The sequence below is a fragment of the Polyodon spathula genome, chromosome 9 (assembly GCF_017654505.1).
Source record: "Polyodon spathula isolate WHYD16114869_AA chromosome 9, ASM1765450v1, whole genome shotgun sequence".
In the NCBI taxonomy this organism is placed as follows: Eukaryota; Metazoa; Chordata; class Actinopteri; order Acipenseriformes; family Polyodontidae; genus Polyodon; species Polyodon spathula.
Window position 1 is genome coordinate 37,152,445 of NC_054542.1, and position 20,450 is coordinate 37,172,894.

At 35.2% G+C, this 20,450-nt stretch overlaps 1 protein-coding gene across 1 annotated transcript; it reads left to right on the plus strand.

Annotated features, from left to right (window-relative positions):
• Positions 1-1,792: 1,792 nt before the first annotated feature.
• LOC121320787 (CD276 antigen-like) lies at positions 1,793-18,589 on the plus strand. Its single transcript, XM_041259417.1, has 9 exons — positions 1,793-1,947; positions 6,168-6,355; positions 6,812-6,888; positions 13,407-13,766; positions 14,563-14,862; positions 15,915-16,019; positions 16,341-16,388; positions 16,605-16,640; positions 17,279-18,589. The coding sequence occupies exons 2-9, from the start codon at positions 6,348-6,350 to the stop codon at positions 17,416-17,418; spliced, it is 1,074 nt and encodes a 357-aa protein (XP_041115351.1). The 5' UTR covers positions 1,793-1,947; positions 6,168-6,347; the 3' UTR covers positions 17,419-18,589.
• Positions 18,590-20,450: the final 1,861 nt, after the last annotated feature.

Below are 20,450 nucleotides of genomic sequence, written 5' to 3' on the forward strand. Positions count from 1 at the left end.
AATATCAAATTATCAAAACTTTAAAGCAAACTTAATAAATCACACAAAAAGGTTAATAAAATAAATGAAATGTAAACTTCCAGACAAATTACACAAAAGAAAAAAAAAAAAATCACATTTCACTTCCATTACACTTTTCCCATTTAAGTACACTGCTGTGCACAACCTTGACTTGCATAAGAAGGAAAAACATTGAGTGAAATAAGATGTGACATCCGAAGCATAATAATCAAGGTGTGGCATCCGAAGCATAATCAACAAGTACAGAGAAAGATCATCTGTAATTGACAAACCCGGGACTTTAAGACCCAAAAAGCTGTCTAACAAGGATGAGCAATACTTGAAGATAATATCCTTAAGGAATAAAAAGAAGCCAAGCGTTGAATTGACAACAGAACTGGCAGAATGTTTTTCCTTCTTTATGCAAGTCAAGGTTGTTATATTAGTAGAGAACACTAGTGGAGGCTTTGAGTAAATTATTGATGCTCATAATGCATCAGAGTAGAAAAAATGCAACACTTTTGCACAGCAGTGTACTTAAATGGGAAAAGCACTAAACTCAGTTGGCTAAAAGAGGTTGCATTTCTTAAAAATTGATTATTGGACAAGATAAGAAAAAAGGAAAACAAATCATTAGACAGGGAAGAATACATATGGATCATGTACAGGGCTTCCACTGGATATCTATTTTGAAATACTGCACCAAACCACATGCCAACTTACCATCTGTGCCATGTGTGTCCTGTGTTTTCGTATAAAAATCTGTTTTGGACTGGGGTAAATACCAATGGGTGACATAGAGGAGGAACCCCAGAGCGATTTAACCCCCGAAATACCCCAGTTACTTATTCAAATTGTTATTGGATAACATGTCAACTTACTATCTGTGCCATGTTTGCCCGCTGCTTGTTTGTCAAAATTAGTTTTGGGTTGGGGTAAATACCCATGGAGGTTGTAGAGGGGTTCCCCCTGTGTGAGAATCAGCTTTGCAATAAGTGGCCCAAAACGATTTATCCCTGAAATACTCCAGTTACTTATTCAATTTGCAGTATGCGAATAAGAAGCTACACTACGCTATTTGCTGCTGTTTCCTTATCAAAATCCATTTTGGACCGGAATAAATACACATGGGTGACATACAGGGGTTCCTGCTCTGTGAGAATCAACCTTAAAATAAGTGGCTGAGAGCGATTTAACCCCCCGAAATACCCCAGTTACTTATTCCATTTGTGCGGGATGCAAATACGAAGCTGTCTGAATAAGAAGTTAACTTCAACTACAGTTTGAGCTTTACTGCACAGTGCAACACTATGCTTCCCCACCTCACTTTGCCACAATTAGTCTGGATGAGTCTTTCTGTTTTTTTTTTTTTTTTTTAATTATTTTTTTTTATTAATTTTTATAAACTGGTTAAAAAGCATGGTCAATATAATGATCTTAGCATAAATAACTATAGAGAATCATATACAACACACATATTTTAAGAATACTAGGAAAATGTATGCTATTTATATTTACGTTTTGTTAATACACCTGAATTAGTATTTATCATTTTGTCCTTTATAATTTGTAACACAATTTAATCAAAATACATATGTCTACATGTTTGCTACACCAACAGCTTTTTCTTTCAAGTTGTAAAGCACGGGGAATTCCGCGATTAGTGTAAAGCAGAACTTTTCAGGGTCGTGTTGCACAGAAATGGAAGAAGGCGCTTTTTGTACGTCACAGAATTAGATCACGTGTAAGCATCTGGCAAAATTTAGAGTCCAATCATTGTACCTCCCGGTTGGATGAAGCGAGCTTACCCTACAGCGACAGAGCCGGTTGTTAGTCTTGTCTTTTTGATGAATCTCAAACCAGCCAAAAATAAATAAAAAATATTTATGTACAACTTTTTCAGAAAGTCAAGACTCGGGAGACTTCGCATAAGCCAAAATACAATAAGTAAGTCATAATTTGTTTTTTAATTATTAAATTGAGGTATTCCTGGTGGGACCAGAGTAAGGACGGATATGTAAAATGTCGGATACATTAATTTTGTTTTAAATATTATTATACACAGATGTAACATTTACTGTATTCATACAATTATTGTTTTGAGATTCAGCTTTTATTAGGGAGCTCCCCTAAATCCCTCGACAATTGACAGGGTAGCCGCCTGCCATGTGGGTATATTTGCTGCTGAATGACAGCAGGCGATCGAGACGGAGGTTGAAGTTGATACGCCCCGCAGGCGAACTGGATTTATTTACATATTATATAGTTTATAGTTGTTATCTCCCATAGATGTTGCTGCAGGTTAGTACTGCCAGGTAAGTGTGTAATAAAACCGAGACGTCACTGTCAGGTCCTGTAAATCGATTACAGGCTATGGAAGTGACGTTGTCACATGTCAGAATTCCAAACAAACAGCAAAATGTCAGACTAAAGATTTCTAGAAGTCAGTGAGGCTGAGGTGGATAGTTTTATTCAGGAACAAGAAAACCAAGGTACAGAAAGGAATCTCTCTCTCTCTCTCTCTCTCTCTCTCTCTCTCTCTCTCTCTCTCTCTCTCTCTCTCTCTCTCTCTCTCTCTCTCTCTCTCTCTCTCTATATATATATATATATATATATATATATATATATATATATATATATATATATATATATATATATTATCGTGGTCTATGATGTCCCATAACCCCAGCTTATTACACACACTTACCTATGGTTAATACTCTATATCAACACACTGCACAGCTCACGTGACACTACCAGCAATGGCAGCGCACGGAGTACATACAGCACAGTGTACGAAAACTTTGGTGGGATCTACAATCTCTGAACTGATGTTCTCTGTTCAATCATAAATGGTTAGGGCGGATATGTGTCTACATACAATGCCTATAGAAAGTCTACACCCCCTTTCAAAATGTTCACCTTTTGTTGCCTTATAGCCTGGAATTAAAATAGTTTTTTTTTTTTTTTTTCATTTAGTTGTCATTTATCTACACATTCTACCCCACAATTTCCAAATGAAAAAATATTCTAGAAATTTGTAGAAAATTCATTAAAAATAAAAACTGAAATAGCTTGGTTGGATAAGTGTCCATCCCCCATGTAATAGTAATCCTAAAATAGCTCAGGTGTAACCAGTCGCCTTCAGAATCACACATCAAATTAAGTGGCCTCCACCTGTGTTAAATTGTAGTGATTCACATGATTTCAGGATAAATTCAGCCGTTCCTGTAGGTTCCCTCTGTTGGGTAGTGCATTTCAAAGCAAAGACTCATCCATGAGCACCAAGGTGCTTTCAAAAGAACTCCAGGACAAAGTTGTTGAAAGGCACAGATCAGGGGATGGGTAAAACAAATATCAAAAGGTCTTGAATATCCCTTGGAGCACGGTCAAAACGATTATTAAGAAGTGGAAGGTGTACGGTACCACCAAGACACTGCCTGGATCAGGCCGTCCCTCCAAACTGGATGACCGAGCAAGAAGGAGACTGATCAGAGAGGCTACCAAGAGGCAAATGGCAACTTTGCAAGAGCTACAGGCTTTTATGGCTAAGACTGGTCAAAGTGTGCAGTGACAACAATATCCTGAGCACTCCACAAATCTGGCCTGTATGGTAGGATGGCAAGAAGGACGCCATTACTCAAGAAAGCCCACCTTGAATCCCGTTTGAAGTATGCAAAAAACCACTCGGGAGATTCTATAGCCATGTGGCAGAAAGTTTTGTGGTCTCAAGAAACTAAGAAAGAAAGCTGAAACTGGGACGGGAGTTCACCTTTCAACATGACAACAACCCAAAGCACACAGCCAAAGCTACACTGGAGTGACTAAGGAACAAAAAAAATAAATGTCCTTGAGTGGCCCAGTCAGAGCCCTGACCTAAATCCAATCAAAGATTTGTGGCATTACTTGAAGATTGCTGTCCATCAGCGCTCCTCAAGGAACTTGACAGAGCTTGAACAGTTTTGTAAAGAAGAATGGTTCAAATATTGTATAGGTGTGCAAAGTTGGTAGAGACCTATCCCAAGAGACTCACAGCTGTAATTGCTGTCAAAGGTGCTTCCACCAAGTATTAACTCAATTATGATCTTTCAGTTTTGTATTTTTAATATATAATGTTTTTTTTCCTCAATAAATACACTTTTTCCCCTTAACAGTGTGTAGATAAGTGGAAAAAAAAAATCCTTATTTAAATGCATGAAACTCTGAGGCACTGACACAACAAAATGTGAAAAAAGTTCAAGGGGGTGTAGACTTTCTATAGGCACTGTAACTGTGTCTTGTGTTTTGTGGATAGTTGAAAACCGTTAATCAAAACTTATTGAGTACATTTACACCTAAGTATTTTTTTTTTATTATCAAAGATTTATTAATTTATTTAAGTTACCAGGCTTTGACAATCAGGCCTTTAAAGCAGGAAATGTGTATATTGAAATGATTGATTAAGGCGTGCATATAATCTATTCACGTGTAAAATAATAATAATATAATAATAATAATAATAATAATAATAATAATAATAATAATAATAGTTAAGCAACATTTTAAAATCTCAGTCTATATCTTGTGCTGCTAGATAGGACCCCCCCCCCCCCCCCAAAAAAAAAAAATGCTTGAAGCGTTTCGCAAAGAGGTCATTATGGTTTTAATTTAACTTAGATAGAATGCCAAACAATCTAAAACCTAAACAGAAATATGTTCCCACAGAAGACATTGAATAACACCAACTTTAGAATTTGTTTCTGGAAGGGGAATCCAAAATCACACAAGCATATTGTGAAGTCAGAACTAAATGGTGTTATCATGTAATGTTATAGAATTTCCTATTCTATTTAGAACAGGTTGGTTTTATTATTTGAACTGACATTATATAGTACAAGAACACATATTTAAATAATGTAATAAAAGAAAAGCTTCCAGTGAAAACATTACACATCCACATGGCAGGGAACTTTTTTTTAAACAGCATAGGATAATTTGCGTGTTTCATAGTACATTTTGTAGTGGGGGGGGGGGGGGTTGGGAAATCTTTTCAAACTGCACTGCAAGTCTGATGCCCTCTTGTGTTCATTGTGAAGTATTGGCACTGGGCTTGTTTTGTAGGCAGTATAAAATGTACTATAGGATTCAGTGTGAACCCCGAAGATGTTGAACTGGTCTATTTTTATCCTATTCTTTTTTTTTTTTTAAATATCCTTGCCACTATGTGTTGCTATTTTACTCGATGGACTATGAATAATATTTATAAAATAATATAAACATGTCAACACCCCCCCCCCCCCCCCCCCCCCCCCAAAGAGATTCAATGTGCTCTCCTATTACATGTCAATCACTTGGACAGACACACACACCCCAGTTACCTATATGACTGGATAGCACTCCAAGTGTCATGAGCTTTGTTTTTGTTAAAAACTGGAGTGTTGTTTAAATGTCGCATGTGGCTAGAAAAACTTTTATGTAAATGCAATGAAACTTGGTTAAGATCTGGAACTATATTTTCCACTATAGGCAAAATTGCAGACAGATTGTCCACTCCAGTGGAAAAACCAGGGCCCTAGGTTTTTAAAGTGCCAGCTCATTACTATGCGTATGCACTTTTTGTCTGTAGTTACATCTGTGGCAGATGATAGGTAAGCAAGTATTTTTGAAATTCATAATTAGAGCTGTCAGGATGATAATAAAGCTGATGACCGTGATGCATATCAACAGTGTGTAGGTAATACGACAAGAAGGCAATGAAGAGTTGAAAATTGAATATTTGGTATTCAAAATCAAAAACGAAGTTGTTATGCTGAAAATGAGCGCTGAAGTTCAACAGAGTAGTAGCATAGTTTTTAAATTGCCCAAGGCTAGGCAACCTTTACTCTTCAATTCCATTCAATGGCAAGATTTTTGCAACCAATTATTTATTGTATCTTTTGCAGAGCTAATATAATTAAGGAACAGGTTGCCTACATCTGCATTAGGCCAAGCTGATACAGTATAAGTATGAATTAGTCCCAATGATATACCCTCCCATCCTGTTCACTCACGGACTGGACATGAGGTTAGAAAAAAGAGATGCAGTACGTAATGTGTATGAAACAACTATTTTTGTTTCTAGTAAATGACGGCAACACCTTTAAGAAAAAATAATGATGCTTCCCTTTTTTCTGATTTTGGTTTTCTAGCTTGCGTGTATAAACAGTGGTTTTGGATGGAAAGGCCAAAGTACACAAAACAGGAGAAGGAGAAGGGTTTTTCTCTATAGAAATCCCCGTGAAACCTTTTTCATTGCTTCAGTGTAAGGACTACAGGACAAGCAACACCAACATAACAGGACTGCTGCTTTCCTAGAAACTTTGAAAGTCATGTATGGGTGAGTTTTTCAGTACATAAATTTTATATATATATATATATATATATATTATATATTATATATATATATATATATATATATATATATATATATATATATATACACAATAAAGAAACAAAAATAGATAAATGATTATAAAGATCAAATATAACAAGAATATGTGTATTCTGGTTAAAATGAAAACAACATACATAAAATGTTATACTGTTGCCAGCATGTGTCTAGATAACAAGAAGTTATACAAAGTTATGTGAAAATTTGTAAACCCATTTCGGACATAGGGAATTTACCAAGTGCCCTAAACTAACACCACAAGCTGTAAAGTGCATGACATATTTTGGTGAAAATGACTAAAGGTAATGGGCAGCACAGTTTCACATGCTGTAACTTACTGGAAGGTCTGCAGCACTCCTCCATACTTTATTTAGGCTAATCACAGTCTGTATTTCATTTTAGACTATCAATGGCAGGGACGTTTGCTTCCAAGGACAGGGGCTGCCGGAAATGCTTGTTTTTGCTGTTCCTGTCGGCAGGTAAGGATTGAACCTCATTATTGCAACATAACAGTAGCAAAGACTGGGACTGAAACATCTAGTTGTAGAATTCACAGAAAGCTTTTCGTTTTTGTCCCAATCATGCTGATAATTCATATGTCAGAAATGTTGTATAAAAACCAAAGAACATGCAGTGTAGTTGCATGGTTGTTATTTGAATGTTTCTGTACAGTACAACACTTTAACTCAAATAGTGGGGAACTGCAATGAGTAAGGGAAATTGTTTCTTAAGTGGCTGTGGAAGAGAAGAGGAGCAAACAGGCACAAGCAGGAAAGTTAAGCTGGTAAAATGAAAAGAAAGTTTTAAAAAGTTATTTAAGCTGTCAGTGGGAATGTGTAGGAAATGTGGGAAACTGATAGTGTGACGCCGAGGTTAACCCGCTCATACTCATTACAACCTTATTATATACTCCTCCTTTGTATATTGTCTCTTTATTAAAACAGGCGCAGCTATAAAATGCTTCTACAGTGTAATAGCCACACGACCATTTACACTGCAGAAGGCCTGTCTTTGTCTAATTCAGTTTATTATAGTTTTACCTCATAATTTATAGTTTAGTGTTTGAGGTCATGGATGACTTATGATTTTTACTTGTGTAGAAGTAACTGACAAAACAAATTATATTTATAAAGACAGTAAGTACTGTCTTTATGTAATAAAATAAGTATTTCATGAAGTCATATTAGAAACCAATGCACCGTACTGTAAAGGTCATGTTTAGAATACATTATGAATAGTTACATGGACTTTAACTGAAATGTTCAATGTACTAAATTTCAGTTGAAAGAAAAAAATGAAGGCAGGATATATATATATCCCAATACCCCCTAAATCATGCAAGTGAAGCACAACTTATCTGTTGTTTCACAAGAAAGTGATTTTGTTCTGTCCTCACAGCCCCATATCTTAAATGCAGGCTAATTCATTCCACAGTAAGTGAATCCAACCAATCAGAAAACACTTACAGAGTTGTAACCAGGACAATAGCAATGTTTAGTACGTTCACAACTGCTTGCTGTAAGGATTTATTACAGTAAGCAAGATAACACCAAACTGCATATTTTAGATTTGTTTACCAGTTCCAGTAAAACTACTTATTAAGGTTGTGTAAACAGCCACATAACAATCGTTAGTTTGAAAATGACTATAGTTAGTAATAATATCTACGTAGGAGTGATTCTTATTCATTTAGTTCCAGTTTCATAGTTAGACTACATAGTGGGGTTTTCCCTGCTATTATCATAAAGTAACTATGTTACAAGTCTTTATTGTTTTTGATTCTTTGTGATTGTTGGGATCTATTTTTAAACAAAACATAAAAGTTCAGTGGCTGCTTTTACAACAGTAAAAAAAAACACCTTTTGTTTTTTTTTTTAATCCTATAACATAGATGACATTACTATCATTTAAAAACTAACAATTGTGTTTAAGTTGTACAGCTGTGCTCTTGTTAATTTTTAAAACAGTGAACTCCTAGGAAATTACACATTGTTTTGGGAATTCCTCTGGGGAATTATGTTGTATGAATTGGTCCCAGTTTCAGTATCCACATAAAAATAGCACTTGGAATGACTGACTGACTGACAGAAACAAAGGTTACCACTGTTATGTTTTTGTGAAGAATTCCCCACTGCTAAAATATCTTTCACCTTCCTATTACACTTTTTTTTAAAGATGCTTGTGTTGTTTTCTGTTCCTGAAATTGTATCTAAGTGCTTGAAACAACAATGCTGACTGCTATATACTAGTTTTGTGATGCAGAGCAACACTATTAATAACTTCCCATCAGTAAATAAATGCAAAGTGACAGACTATACAGACAACACTACATAGTGGTACAACAAAGTCAGCACAGAAAACTTGTTCCTTATTTTGCATGGGCTAGGGAGTGAAACAGGAAGTTGTATAAGCAGCATTTTGCCATGTTCACTTAAGAGCGAGTTGCCCCTTTTTTAAAGGAATGTACGAAAAAAAGGTGAACGAATGCTAATCTTATCTAAATTGTACTGAAGGCAATATATGTTAATATTAGGTACAGTATCTAAGATTAAGGGTAATCAGGGTCTGTGAAAATTCAGCAAAGAGTTGGTTCAGGCAGGGAACTCACTTTTAAACTAGATTTAAATCGTAAACAGCAAGCGTATTAGGCACCCTGATTACCAGATCATTTGTCAGTCAAATGGCTATTGTCTCATTCGTCAACCGATGTAGCATTGCCAGTGGCTGGGGCCAAAACCTGGAAAATGTGTTTAGAACGAATCGCACGTGCTTTTTTTACAATTTTCTTTTCAGGCCCACCCACATTTGATTTGTATTAACATTTTGATAAACAATGGGATGATGTAAAAATGTTTATTGGATGGCTGTGTTACCACACGTTTACAAATATAAAAATGTTTTCAGTAGCCACAATTAGACAGTTTTAGTGTTAGGCTGCAAAATCCCATTGAGAGCAGAGTGCACAGTTTGCTGAGGTGTACACTGGTGTTTTAATGCAGTACCAATTATTAATAGTTTGCAGTGACATGTTATATTGTTTTCTGGTTTAAGGCTGGCTGAAAATATACATTGAGGGAACGTTTACAATGTTGTGGTCATTCTTTGTTGTCTGCATTGAATATCAAAGAGATTATAGAAAGTCGGTATCTCATGATTTGTCCACAAAAGTGTCGTAGGCTAAAACCAATAAAGAATAATTAAAAATTAATTTTAAAACAGGAAGTCCAAGTTTTAGTGGTGCTTCAGTTTTTAATGTTATCACCCCCATAAACACACTGTGAACTTTAAATGACCTGATTTGATACAAGTTCTGTATCTTAAACCAGTTTACAGAAAGGAAAAATTCATATCAATGAAAAATTAAAAAGCCAATTTGTACATTTGAGCCTCAAATACAGAACCCACAGGCCCTACTGGGAGGAGTTAAAAAAATGGTGTGACATCAGGAAACAAAGAAAACAAAAAGGAACGTTGACGTGGAAAATATTTTTGATTTATGCATTCGGAAATTCCTGCTCACAAGATTTTTTGTTCTGTTTTTACCAGTCCTGCTTTATAATATAATGATTGCTGCTGACTCGTGAACTTCCAAAGAACGGAACAGTGCAACGCCCAGAACCAGCCATTTTAATGCAGATAACAAAGTATTAATGCTGTTGACAAACTGACATTAAAGGGAGCAGAATTTCCCCAGCTAAAGTTACAATTTTACAAAAGTCACAAATTAGTTCTTAGTCACTTGTAGTCAACATCTCAAATCTACATCACAACAACCTTTGTAAGGTGTAAGAATGTACATCACTTTAAGATTTCTAGTTAGCTGCCATATAGCTAAAAATAACTTTCATCTTCGAATTAGACAAGCATGAGCTGTTGTGAACCTCTTTAATGTTTATTGTTTCAATTTCAACAAAAAGCAATGGGGTCATAGTCATGTAAGGTGCTATGGGGAGACAGCACGAGGAACCTGACTCTGAAGTATGCTACTGACATTTTTTAAACATTTTTTTTCTTTTATATAATGAATGCTGGTACATTGGGAAAGCTATGCAAATTCACGGTACAATAGTGTGCAATTTCCAGGGTGAAAGCTACATTTAACATCACAGAACATGGGCAGTTATTTTAGGGAAATGTACCTTTACACCTTCAACCAATAAATACCCATACTGTATAAGTCTTAACCAGATCTGTTAATCATGCTGTCATTTAGCAGTCAGGTCTATATAATTTCACAACAGGCAGGTACTATAGGGCGAGATGCAAATGCACTTGTTTCTTTATTAAATAATATATTTAAACAAAAACAAAACACTTTACAAAACAAACAGCTCATTGGCCAAACCAAACAGACTAAACATCATACAAAGTGAACACTAAATCAAACAAGTATTGTGTAGATTTAAAGCCAGCACGAGTAGCAATTGTTTCCTTTCAATATGTGTTCTTGTCTCTTTCCTCCTCTGGGCAACCCACCACGTTCAGCCAAAGCTGCAGGTCTTTTATATTGTGGCCGAGGGGTCAACTGGCTATCAATTACCTAATGTAACCCTCAACCACATTCACGCGGGTTTATCATATGCGTGGTCAACAGCTAGTTTATCAATACATTCTCACAAATTTATCTGAATGGGACATTTTAACACCATCTGGGCTGTAAACAATAATAACAAAACATTGTGTTTTTACACAAAACATACATTTTAAATAGTAATACAACAAATACAAAATAACACACACACACACACACACCCAAGGGGGGGGGTTGTACCTCGTCACTGTAGCCTTATAGGCTAAATAACAAAAATGTACATTTACATTTATTGAAAACTGTGAATTTAGTATTCCCACAATAACCCTTTGAAAGTTATAGCAAAATGACAATATGCAAAAACCACACACTTTCACAGATTTTCACAGCCCAAACTTTCTGTCCTAGTCATGAATTCTCCAGGTTTATCTATGCCAAGTTTGCAAGAAATGCAGGAATGTCAAATATATACAGTCGCAGACAAAAGTATTGGCTCCCTGGCACCCTTCGCTCATTATACAAAGTAACAGATTAAGGACAAGCATTTGTTAAACTTGAACCACTTTTTAATAAAACAAAAGCAAAATCGACAGCTTGTAGTAATTTAACCATCTGACTTCATTACAGTATTTGCTCATGACACATTGGCACAGCTGCTTTAGTATTTTGTGTGTCCGCCTTTGGTTTTTATTACGGCTTTCAGACGTTTATGATAATTCTTAGCCAGTAAGTTACATCTTGGTGATGCAGTCTGGGCTCACTCTGTCTTGCATATTTCCTGGATGCACAATACTTGGCTACAGCTTTTTTCAGATCCAAAGCATTTCTATTGGAACATTTGTCTTTGTTTTTTTCAAAAAATCCAGACTTGACTTAAATGTAAGCTCTGGTTCGTTGTCGTGTTGGAAGATAAACTGGCTGCCAATCAGCCTACGAGCAGATGGTATCAGTGTTTCGATACACAGCTGTATCCATTCAATCTTCAATCACATAAATGTCTCCAGTCCCTGAACTGCTAAAATAACCCTCATATCATGATTGAACCACATCCTTGTTTAACTGTAGGTACAAGGATTTCTTCATTGAAAGTGTTCCCTATTGTTCTCCAAACATACTGTGGTCCATTTTTGGAGAACATTTATATTTTAGTCTTATTGAATCTGAGAATTTTGTTTAAGATTACTGTTCATATTTCTTGGCAAATTTTAGACTTTTTTCTTTAAAAGTGGTTTGCAGTAAGGTCTTTCGTCCACTATTATGCCTGCCTGTTAATTTTGGATTTTTTTTTTTTGCTGCTCTATTTTAGTCCAAGCAGCAAAATGGCCAATTGTGATGGAACTTCTTTTGCACAAATTATTGAATATATCAGTATGGAGATCTATTCTGTCTGTATGTCTGCCAAACTTCCTTTTCTACCTTTAAATACAGTGTATGTAGGCCATGATTATATACTTTTCCATGTTACTGATGGTCATCTTGAATGTACTGGTGTTGCGTGGTTTAATGCCATTAGCTTCATGAATGAAAGTTTACAGTAGACCACAACCTTACAGTCCTTCTTAGTTGATTTGATACATCTAAGTCACTTGCAATATTTGTTTTCAATGTGAACTGAAAGTGTGTAAATTTAGGTAACAGGGCTTTTTTTTCCCATGTACTCTCATTTTGAAAACAAACATTTACTGGACTGGTGACTAACACGGGCAATTTACATAAAACATGCTGGGAAACCCCCCCAAAATAATAGATGCAAAAACCAATCTACTTTCCAGAATTTTGGTGTTACATTACAGTTTTTTTTTTTTTTAATTATTGAGTAGTTTTTTTTTTTTTTTTTTTTTTTTTGCTGGGTTTTTACTGTTAAATTGTTTCATTCCCTTCTGAGAATTTGCCTTTGTACTTGTTTGAAAACAATGGAATTTTGTTACGATTTTGCAGCAGTGAAAAAAACAAAAAAACAAAAAACAAAACAGAAGTTGTGTACTAATGTATTCTGTTGGTCAGAAATGTACTGTTGCTATGACCACCTCCCCTTCTAGTTTGCCCTACAAATCCAAATCTGGCACAACCCTACTTTTCGTGTTCCACAGTGCTTGTAAAATCTTTTGTTTTCAAATGATGCATTTTTAATATTAATTAACATATCAAATGATGATCAAAACGGTAACTGATCCTAATAATGGAGCCATCAAACATATAAACCTGTTTTAATCACGTTTTTATTGTATGTAGAAATGTCAATAATGTGGTCATTAAAACACCCTTGGGTATAATTTATGTAGAGTTGAAGAGTGACATTAGAATAGATTCCACTGTGTTGCTAAATCATTTTGCAAGCCAACCACAGAGATAAAGTGTCTCAATGACACATCTAAACTTATCCCGACCAGAAATTTAATTTTGAGGGGAACAATCAAACAAACAAACAAACGAATATGATTTTCCTATTATTTTCTTTCTTCTTAGTTACAGTATGCCAAGGAAACTCGTGGGACACCGTAATCCGGGGGGAAATTGGAAAAACAGTGACTCTTCCTTGCAACCATACGGCAGTTCAGAAAGAAAGACAGGAAAATGTGATGATATACTGGCAGACTGACGATGATGACGTGGTCCATGAGTTCAGTAAGGGAAAAGAAGAGTTGCAGCATCTGGGCGAAGCATATAAGAACAGGACAAGAATATTTCCAGATGAGTTGGGAAAAGGGAATTTCTCTGTACAGATAGCCCCAGTTAGACACACAGATGCCAATATTTATATCTGCTACTTTAATAACGCCGGAGGCTCCATGTCAAACCCATGCATTATTAAACTGGAAGTCACAGGTAAGATTTGAAGTCTGGTTATGATAAGAAAACCTGGTCATGTTGAATTCTATTAAGATTTGTGTTTTTATATGAACTCACGAAATGTTAAGATCAATTTCAATCATAATTGAAAAATTATAAAAGCTTATCGTGACATGTGGAAGGAGGGACATACAGACACAGGGTACCTCCAAATATGCCTAGATTATATAAGCAAGCTAAAGAATGCGAGAATAGGTCTAGATTTGGAGAATACATACTGGCCTCAGTAAGTTGGTGATTCTTCAATTTGTCCCGATTATTTGACGCATTACAACGCAAAGTATGATTAATCGAGCCAAATTGGAACTGGCCCACTTCATACATTTCCCAAATCTATCTTAATTCATAGAAATAAAAATTACATTCTTGGTGCTAGACTTGGTTGTGAAAATAGCAACTGTTTTTCCCTTTTATGAAAAAAAAATGCTAATAATGATTTGGTGTACAATGAGAAAGATTAAGTCAGAAATTCAGAAAGCTGCAAATTGTCTGCTGGTCTGTTGTCAATTCAAATGCAGATTATGTTTTATTAAGCATCCCCTTAAGGGGAACTTGTCTATGTATCTCATAAACCATTTATGGTTTACTGGTAACTTCAAATGTTCAGTTTTGTCGAACTCTGCAGGCAAAATCTAATTCACTAATATAACAGTGAATCAGTCTTTTTCCTTTTTACTTCATGTTTACTAACCATGATATGATTTGCTACCAGGAATGCCTGATTTTGCTGACAATAACTCCCAGTTTTGTTTTGTCTTTGTTTTCCCTTTAGCAAGTTTTACAGACCCATTAATAAACCTAGGCCCTTGCTGGAAAAGTGGGGAACAAGTAGAAAGAAATGTAAGTTGCATTTCAAATGGAGGATATCCAAAGCCTCAAGTACATTGGAGCATACAGAATGGAGAAACCCTTGTGCATCTGCAGGGACAGACGAACTTTACACAGGATCCTGACAGTGGGCTCTACATTATTGACAGTCAGGTGACTGTCAACTTTACTGAAGGGCTTACCATCAGCTGCTCCATTGAGAACAAGAAAACAGGAGAGAACAAAACATCATCTTTACAAGGCTGTGAGTTCCACTTTCAAACATAATTCATATTTATATTTCAAAGGATTTTCCCAGCAGCGAAACAAAGGTATAGCTCGAGGAACAAGAACGTAAAGTATTTTGAACAAGATCATTCTTTTTTGTTCAACCCCAGATGAGCTTATTGTTGACTTTGCAACTAGACTGTGAGTCATGGGTACTACCTGCAAAAAGACAAAATCTCAGTAATATGAATAGTCACCTGGTTCTTTATATCTCATTGAATGTTTGAAATGTATGAATCAGCATTTAGACAATATTTGCATGATAAAAACAACACACACTGTATTCTTTTTCAATTCAATTTTTCCACGCAAGCTTCACATGCACTTTTGTAGCTGGAATTTGTACATAGACTCAGTAGAACTGTAACCTCTGAGTGAGTTTCAGGGTTATACTCCCTCTCAGTCTCCATCATTCCTGTCAATGTACTTTCTGTCAACCTTCATTTCCTTATCAAATCCTTCTTCGTCCCATCCTACTCCACTATGCTATGCCACCTCTGCAACTTTTCTCCCTCCGGGGCTAAACTAAGCTCACTTCTGGACCTTGGAGGGTGACCTGCGCCGCCTCTCAGAGGGACCCCTCGCCACACCTTTGTATCCCTATACTCCCTTCCAGTGTTCACTCAAATCTCCCTCATTTATCCTTCCTTCTGGCCATCTTTCCTTCCTTTTCCCATTTCCCATGTCCCAGTCTTTCCCCCCAGGTGATCCACGGTCTTGCTCTGAACTGGTGTGACCTGGTCACACCAACCCCCTAACCAACAGAAGTCACTTGAATGTGGAGGGGGGGGGGGATCCTGGTAACTTTTGTTTCTGCTTTCCCACATTCCCAAGCAAATTCACTTCCCAGGTGTAGGCTCCAATGAGCCAGCAGTTGACCTTGGCTTTTCAGCACAATTTTTATAATGAAAGTACCAAAACTGTTCAAGTTGATAGAATGCAAATAGAATACAAATAATATTACAGTATATCAAAACTGAAATTAGTACTATATTTTAAACTCTATCTGAAGCTCTGTTCCTATTTCAGGTCTAATCACAGTTCCTCCTGGCTTCCCAGGAAGCATTTTGGCTGGTGTAGCAGGAGTCGTAATTGTTTTGGTGATAGCGGGATGCATCAAGGTTTACAGCAAAAGTAAGTCATGTACTATTATTTATTGAAATCACTATTCACAAGCGCCACCTAGTGGAAACATAATTATATATATATATACACTAACCAGTTAGGCAGATGTGGGTAAAATCTAATTAATACAGCTATGCTTCCCGGTGCAAGTGATTACTCCGGGACCAACAGTAGTAGCATACAGTATATACATTTACTATATGAAAACAATTGTGGTTTAGATAATTTATAGATGACACGAGGGAACATGTATGTTTTACTAATCAAAGAAAGCAGGAGGGTTTGACAAAAAAAAAAAAAAAACCTCAGTTTTTTGTTTTTTTCCTGTAGGAAACCAAAGAAATGAACAACAAAATGCAGCCTCAAGTGAAGTGACAGGTAGGGTGTTTAATTCACAATATTATAAATCACATGTAACAGAGTGACCTATCAGCACATCAATTCCGAAGTGACACATCTGGTTCACAGACTGTAATAGGAAGGCTACTTGTTTATAGTGTTGGTGAATGATTAAGAAGTATGTTTTGCTTAATAATTGCATTTAAAAAGTGTTTTTAAATTCTGAAGTCTGCTGTTTCTGATTCTTTTATCTAGGAAACCCAAATACAAGTCAGTTAAATGCAATTTCAGGTGAGTCTATAATCCACTTTCCTTTCTCTGAAACAGCTATTTAATTGTGGGCCCTATTCACAGAGCTTTTACTCAAGAGTGTTTCGAATAATCTTGAATCAAGTTCTATTATTCATGAAACATTTTAATATCTATATATATATATATATATATATATATATATATATATATATATATATATATATATATATATATATATATATATATATATACGTATTTGGTTTTAAATTCCAAAACACTTGGGAAATTAAAACTCAGTATAATAAAAGGTTATTTTATACACTTTAAAGGGTTTTTATCAACAACAACTTTTACAGCCTCAATGTCTGCCAGTGCTTATCACCAGCTGCTTTTATAAATGTACATTGTGTTATGCAATAAAATAATCTTTTTTTTTTAATATCCTATCTCAGTATTATTAGAATTCTTCAACCATAGACAACAAATAATAACATCATGCCATTCACAAACAGTTCATAATCTGGTTAACTTGCCTATGTAAAAATACATTCCTGTTTAAGTCTACACTGTATGTTTCATAATAAACCCTGTATTTACTGTTGCAGTGTTTTGTTGTGTGCTTTAATGCTAATACCCTCTTGTTTTTAAATATGTTTTATTAAATGTTCCTCTTTCAGGCAAGCAGTCAAGTTGTACTGTTGCAATACATGAATCGGGAGAGGAAGGGAACGAGGAACGACTTCCACTGAACAAAACAGAGAATAACCAAGTGGACTCAGCGACATTAAGTACAGGAGTTGACATGTTTCCTGCATAAAATGGACCAATCTTATGCTGGTTAGGTGGTATGGTGTGCTAAGTCATTAGTCTCGCTGGAGGTGTAAGTTCAAAGTCAGATCAGATCAGTGAATTGACTGGTGATCGCAGCCTGATCCCGTGGACATCACAAAACCACCACACTATTAGGCCCAGGACTGAATGGCAGGAGGTGTTCAGGTCAGGACTGGGGTGGACTGGAAACATTGTGCCACTGTCCTTCCACTTTCATGAGCACAGCATTTGCCAAATATAGAAGAAATTAAGGAGATTAAGTAAGGATTGGACATTTCTCTCTACGCATGAGAGAAGACAAAGCAGATCACATGTTTGTCTTTATACCTGACTGCTGTTCACCTTTCTGGCTGGTGGATAGTCATGTCTATGTAGAACTTTAAGAAAACCACCTGAGGACTGAAATAAGAGTTTTAAGATCTAAACATCTTGAAAAGAGTCTGAGTGGTGCGGTAAAGTCTCTCTGGGCCTTGATTTTGCAATTCATTTATTAATTTATTACCTTCATGCCAAGACTGTTAGACAGTTATTAAGGCAGAAAGAGAGGCCACCAAAACCTGCACTCAATGATGTACTGTGCAGTCAGTTTTATCGGTAGAACTTGATTAAGAATGACTGCAAGGCTTAAGGTGATGCAATGACAGTCTTTAACTTAATTTAGTTGTGAAATTGGCATGACCAATAACAATTAAGTAAACAAAACTAGTCAATACACTGAAGCCTCCAAGCTATTTTGTTGTTACTGACCAAATTCTAGTTTCAACTTTTCCACATTTCTTTTTGGATTTCCTTCAGAAGTCTGTGGTGAAGTAATTTACAATAATGCCTGACTCCTGGGCTAGTCATATTTATATTTAAGGTGACCAGACCACTTTTGGAACACTGGTCTCGGTGTCCCCAGAACCTTTGTTTGGACACTCATTTGGTCCAGTTTTTCCTCCAGAGCATCATCGCGCTGGTAACAGAAATTACAGAATATTGTATTCTCATGTAGGCTGCTGTGTTTCTACCATATCTAACTTATTACAGTGCAGTATTACAACACTTGAATGACCAGTAGCATTAAAAGTACAGCGCGTGCAATAGTTTCAGGTCTCCTGGTGCCAATTTAATTTCTTTAAACAATATTTACATATGTGTAAATATTATGTAAATAAGCTGCCTTAGAGACATCTCTTTTTAATTTGGTGACCCTTATTTTTATTTCTGTGTTAAATGTATATTTTATTCTGCAAAGTTTAAGAAGAAAATAGAGACAATGGAGTACTCATATTTAAGATTAATGCTCTCTGTTGCATAGGTGTGATCTCTCTGTATGGTATTTTAGAAGTATTTTACTTTATCACAGCTTTTAGTTTAATAGAAGAAAAACAATTATACAATCAGAAACTGCAATATAAAACATACAGAACAAATACCATGTCATATTACATGGTAAGAAATTCAATATTTAAAAAAAAAAAAAAAAAAAAAAAAGATTTATGAAGTAACCATTTAATAAATAGGATAGCATAGAGATAGAGCGAAATGGAAAGTGGAAATCAAAGAGAGAAGGTGCAGTTTCTTAGGCAGTAAAGGGACTAGATTTGCAGAAGTAATCAACAGTAAAATAGAATCTGAGAATTTGATATTATTGAATTGCTATTGTGTAATGTAATGACTATACCTTTTGTGTAGAAATGGCATTACAAAGACAATTTATTTATTCATTAAAAAAAAAAAAAAGTTTTTTAAAAGTAAAAGATTCCACTCTGAATATCACCATGAGTCTCTACATTCACTTTCAAAATAAACACCCGCGCTCTTCCCGGTAGCTTGGACGTTTACAGTATTTCCATACTGTTCCAGTTTAAGGACTTAAAAATCTGGTCACCTTATTTATATTACTAAAGGTGAAAATAATATATTACTAGTATCTTTTATCATGAAAACAAATGTTTGTTTACGTGACTTTATGAGCACTAATTCACAAAAATACAGCTTGATCTTCGTGTATTCACTGGTTTTCTTCAAAACAGAATGGTCAAAGTAAACACAGAGCAGCTTAATCTAATAATACTATTTCAATTATATTGATCAATTTTGATTCAGTATTAAAAGTAGCTTATAGATTGATATTTTCAGATTGAAAGTTTCTTCAGCAACTGTATTTAAATATCTCACAAATTAAAACTGTGAACGTAGTTGTATTATTTTTTGGGGCCGACAGGCCCCGTATGTAAGTTTATACTCATTTTAAAGTGCTTATTAACATCATGGGCAAAAGGAAGTGCTCACTTTGTAAGAGGGATGTCATAACTGTCTTATTTTATGATTGGTGCCTTTTTTCCTTGTGGCCTGAATGATGTGTGCCATTCCAAGTACTGTATGGGTTTAATGCAACTTATACAATATGGTATGTGCTACTACTGTACCTGTCTGTATCATTTAGAAAAAATGTATTACTTCTTAAAATATGTATTGAATGATTTAGCTTTGTTAATATCCCGCAATCTGTATTTGTCATTAAAGTGTTGCTGAACACGCTGTAGTGTTTACAATGGATACTTTGGCAGTCTGGTACTTTATTACTTATTTATGACAATTGATTAAATAAAAAAAAATATATATATTCACGTGAAAAAAGATAGCATTTTTCTACAATGCAGTAGGTAGCAATGGTAAGTAAGGTGTTTTGATGCTGACAGCTGTTGTATTATCAAACCCAGAAAAATATATCATTCATGGTCTATGGAGAAAGCTGTACATTAATTGTGAGTTGGAAACAAATGCAGTTTGTAATTATAAAGAACCCATGTGCATTTCTGATTCCAACAAAAAATATATATATATATATATATATATATATATATATATATATATATATATATATATATATATATATATATATATATATATAAAAGGGAGCCAAACTTTAATAATATAAGACTCTTTATATTCTGTTACGATCACTACTTACTGTAATACTACTACTATGATGTATGATATGATATTACTATTAATAATAATAATAATAAT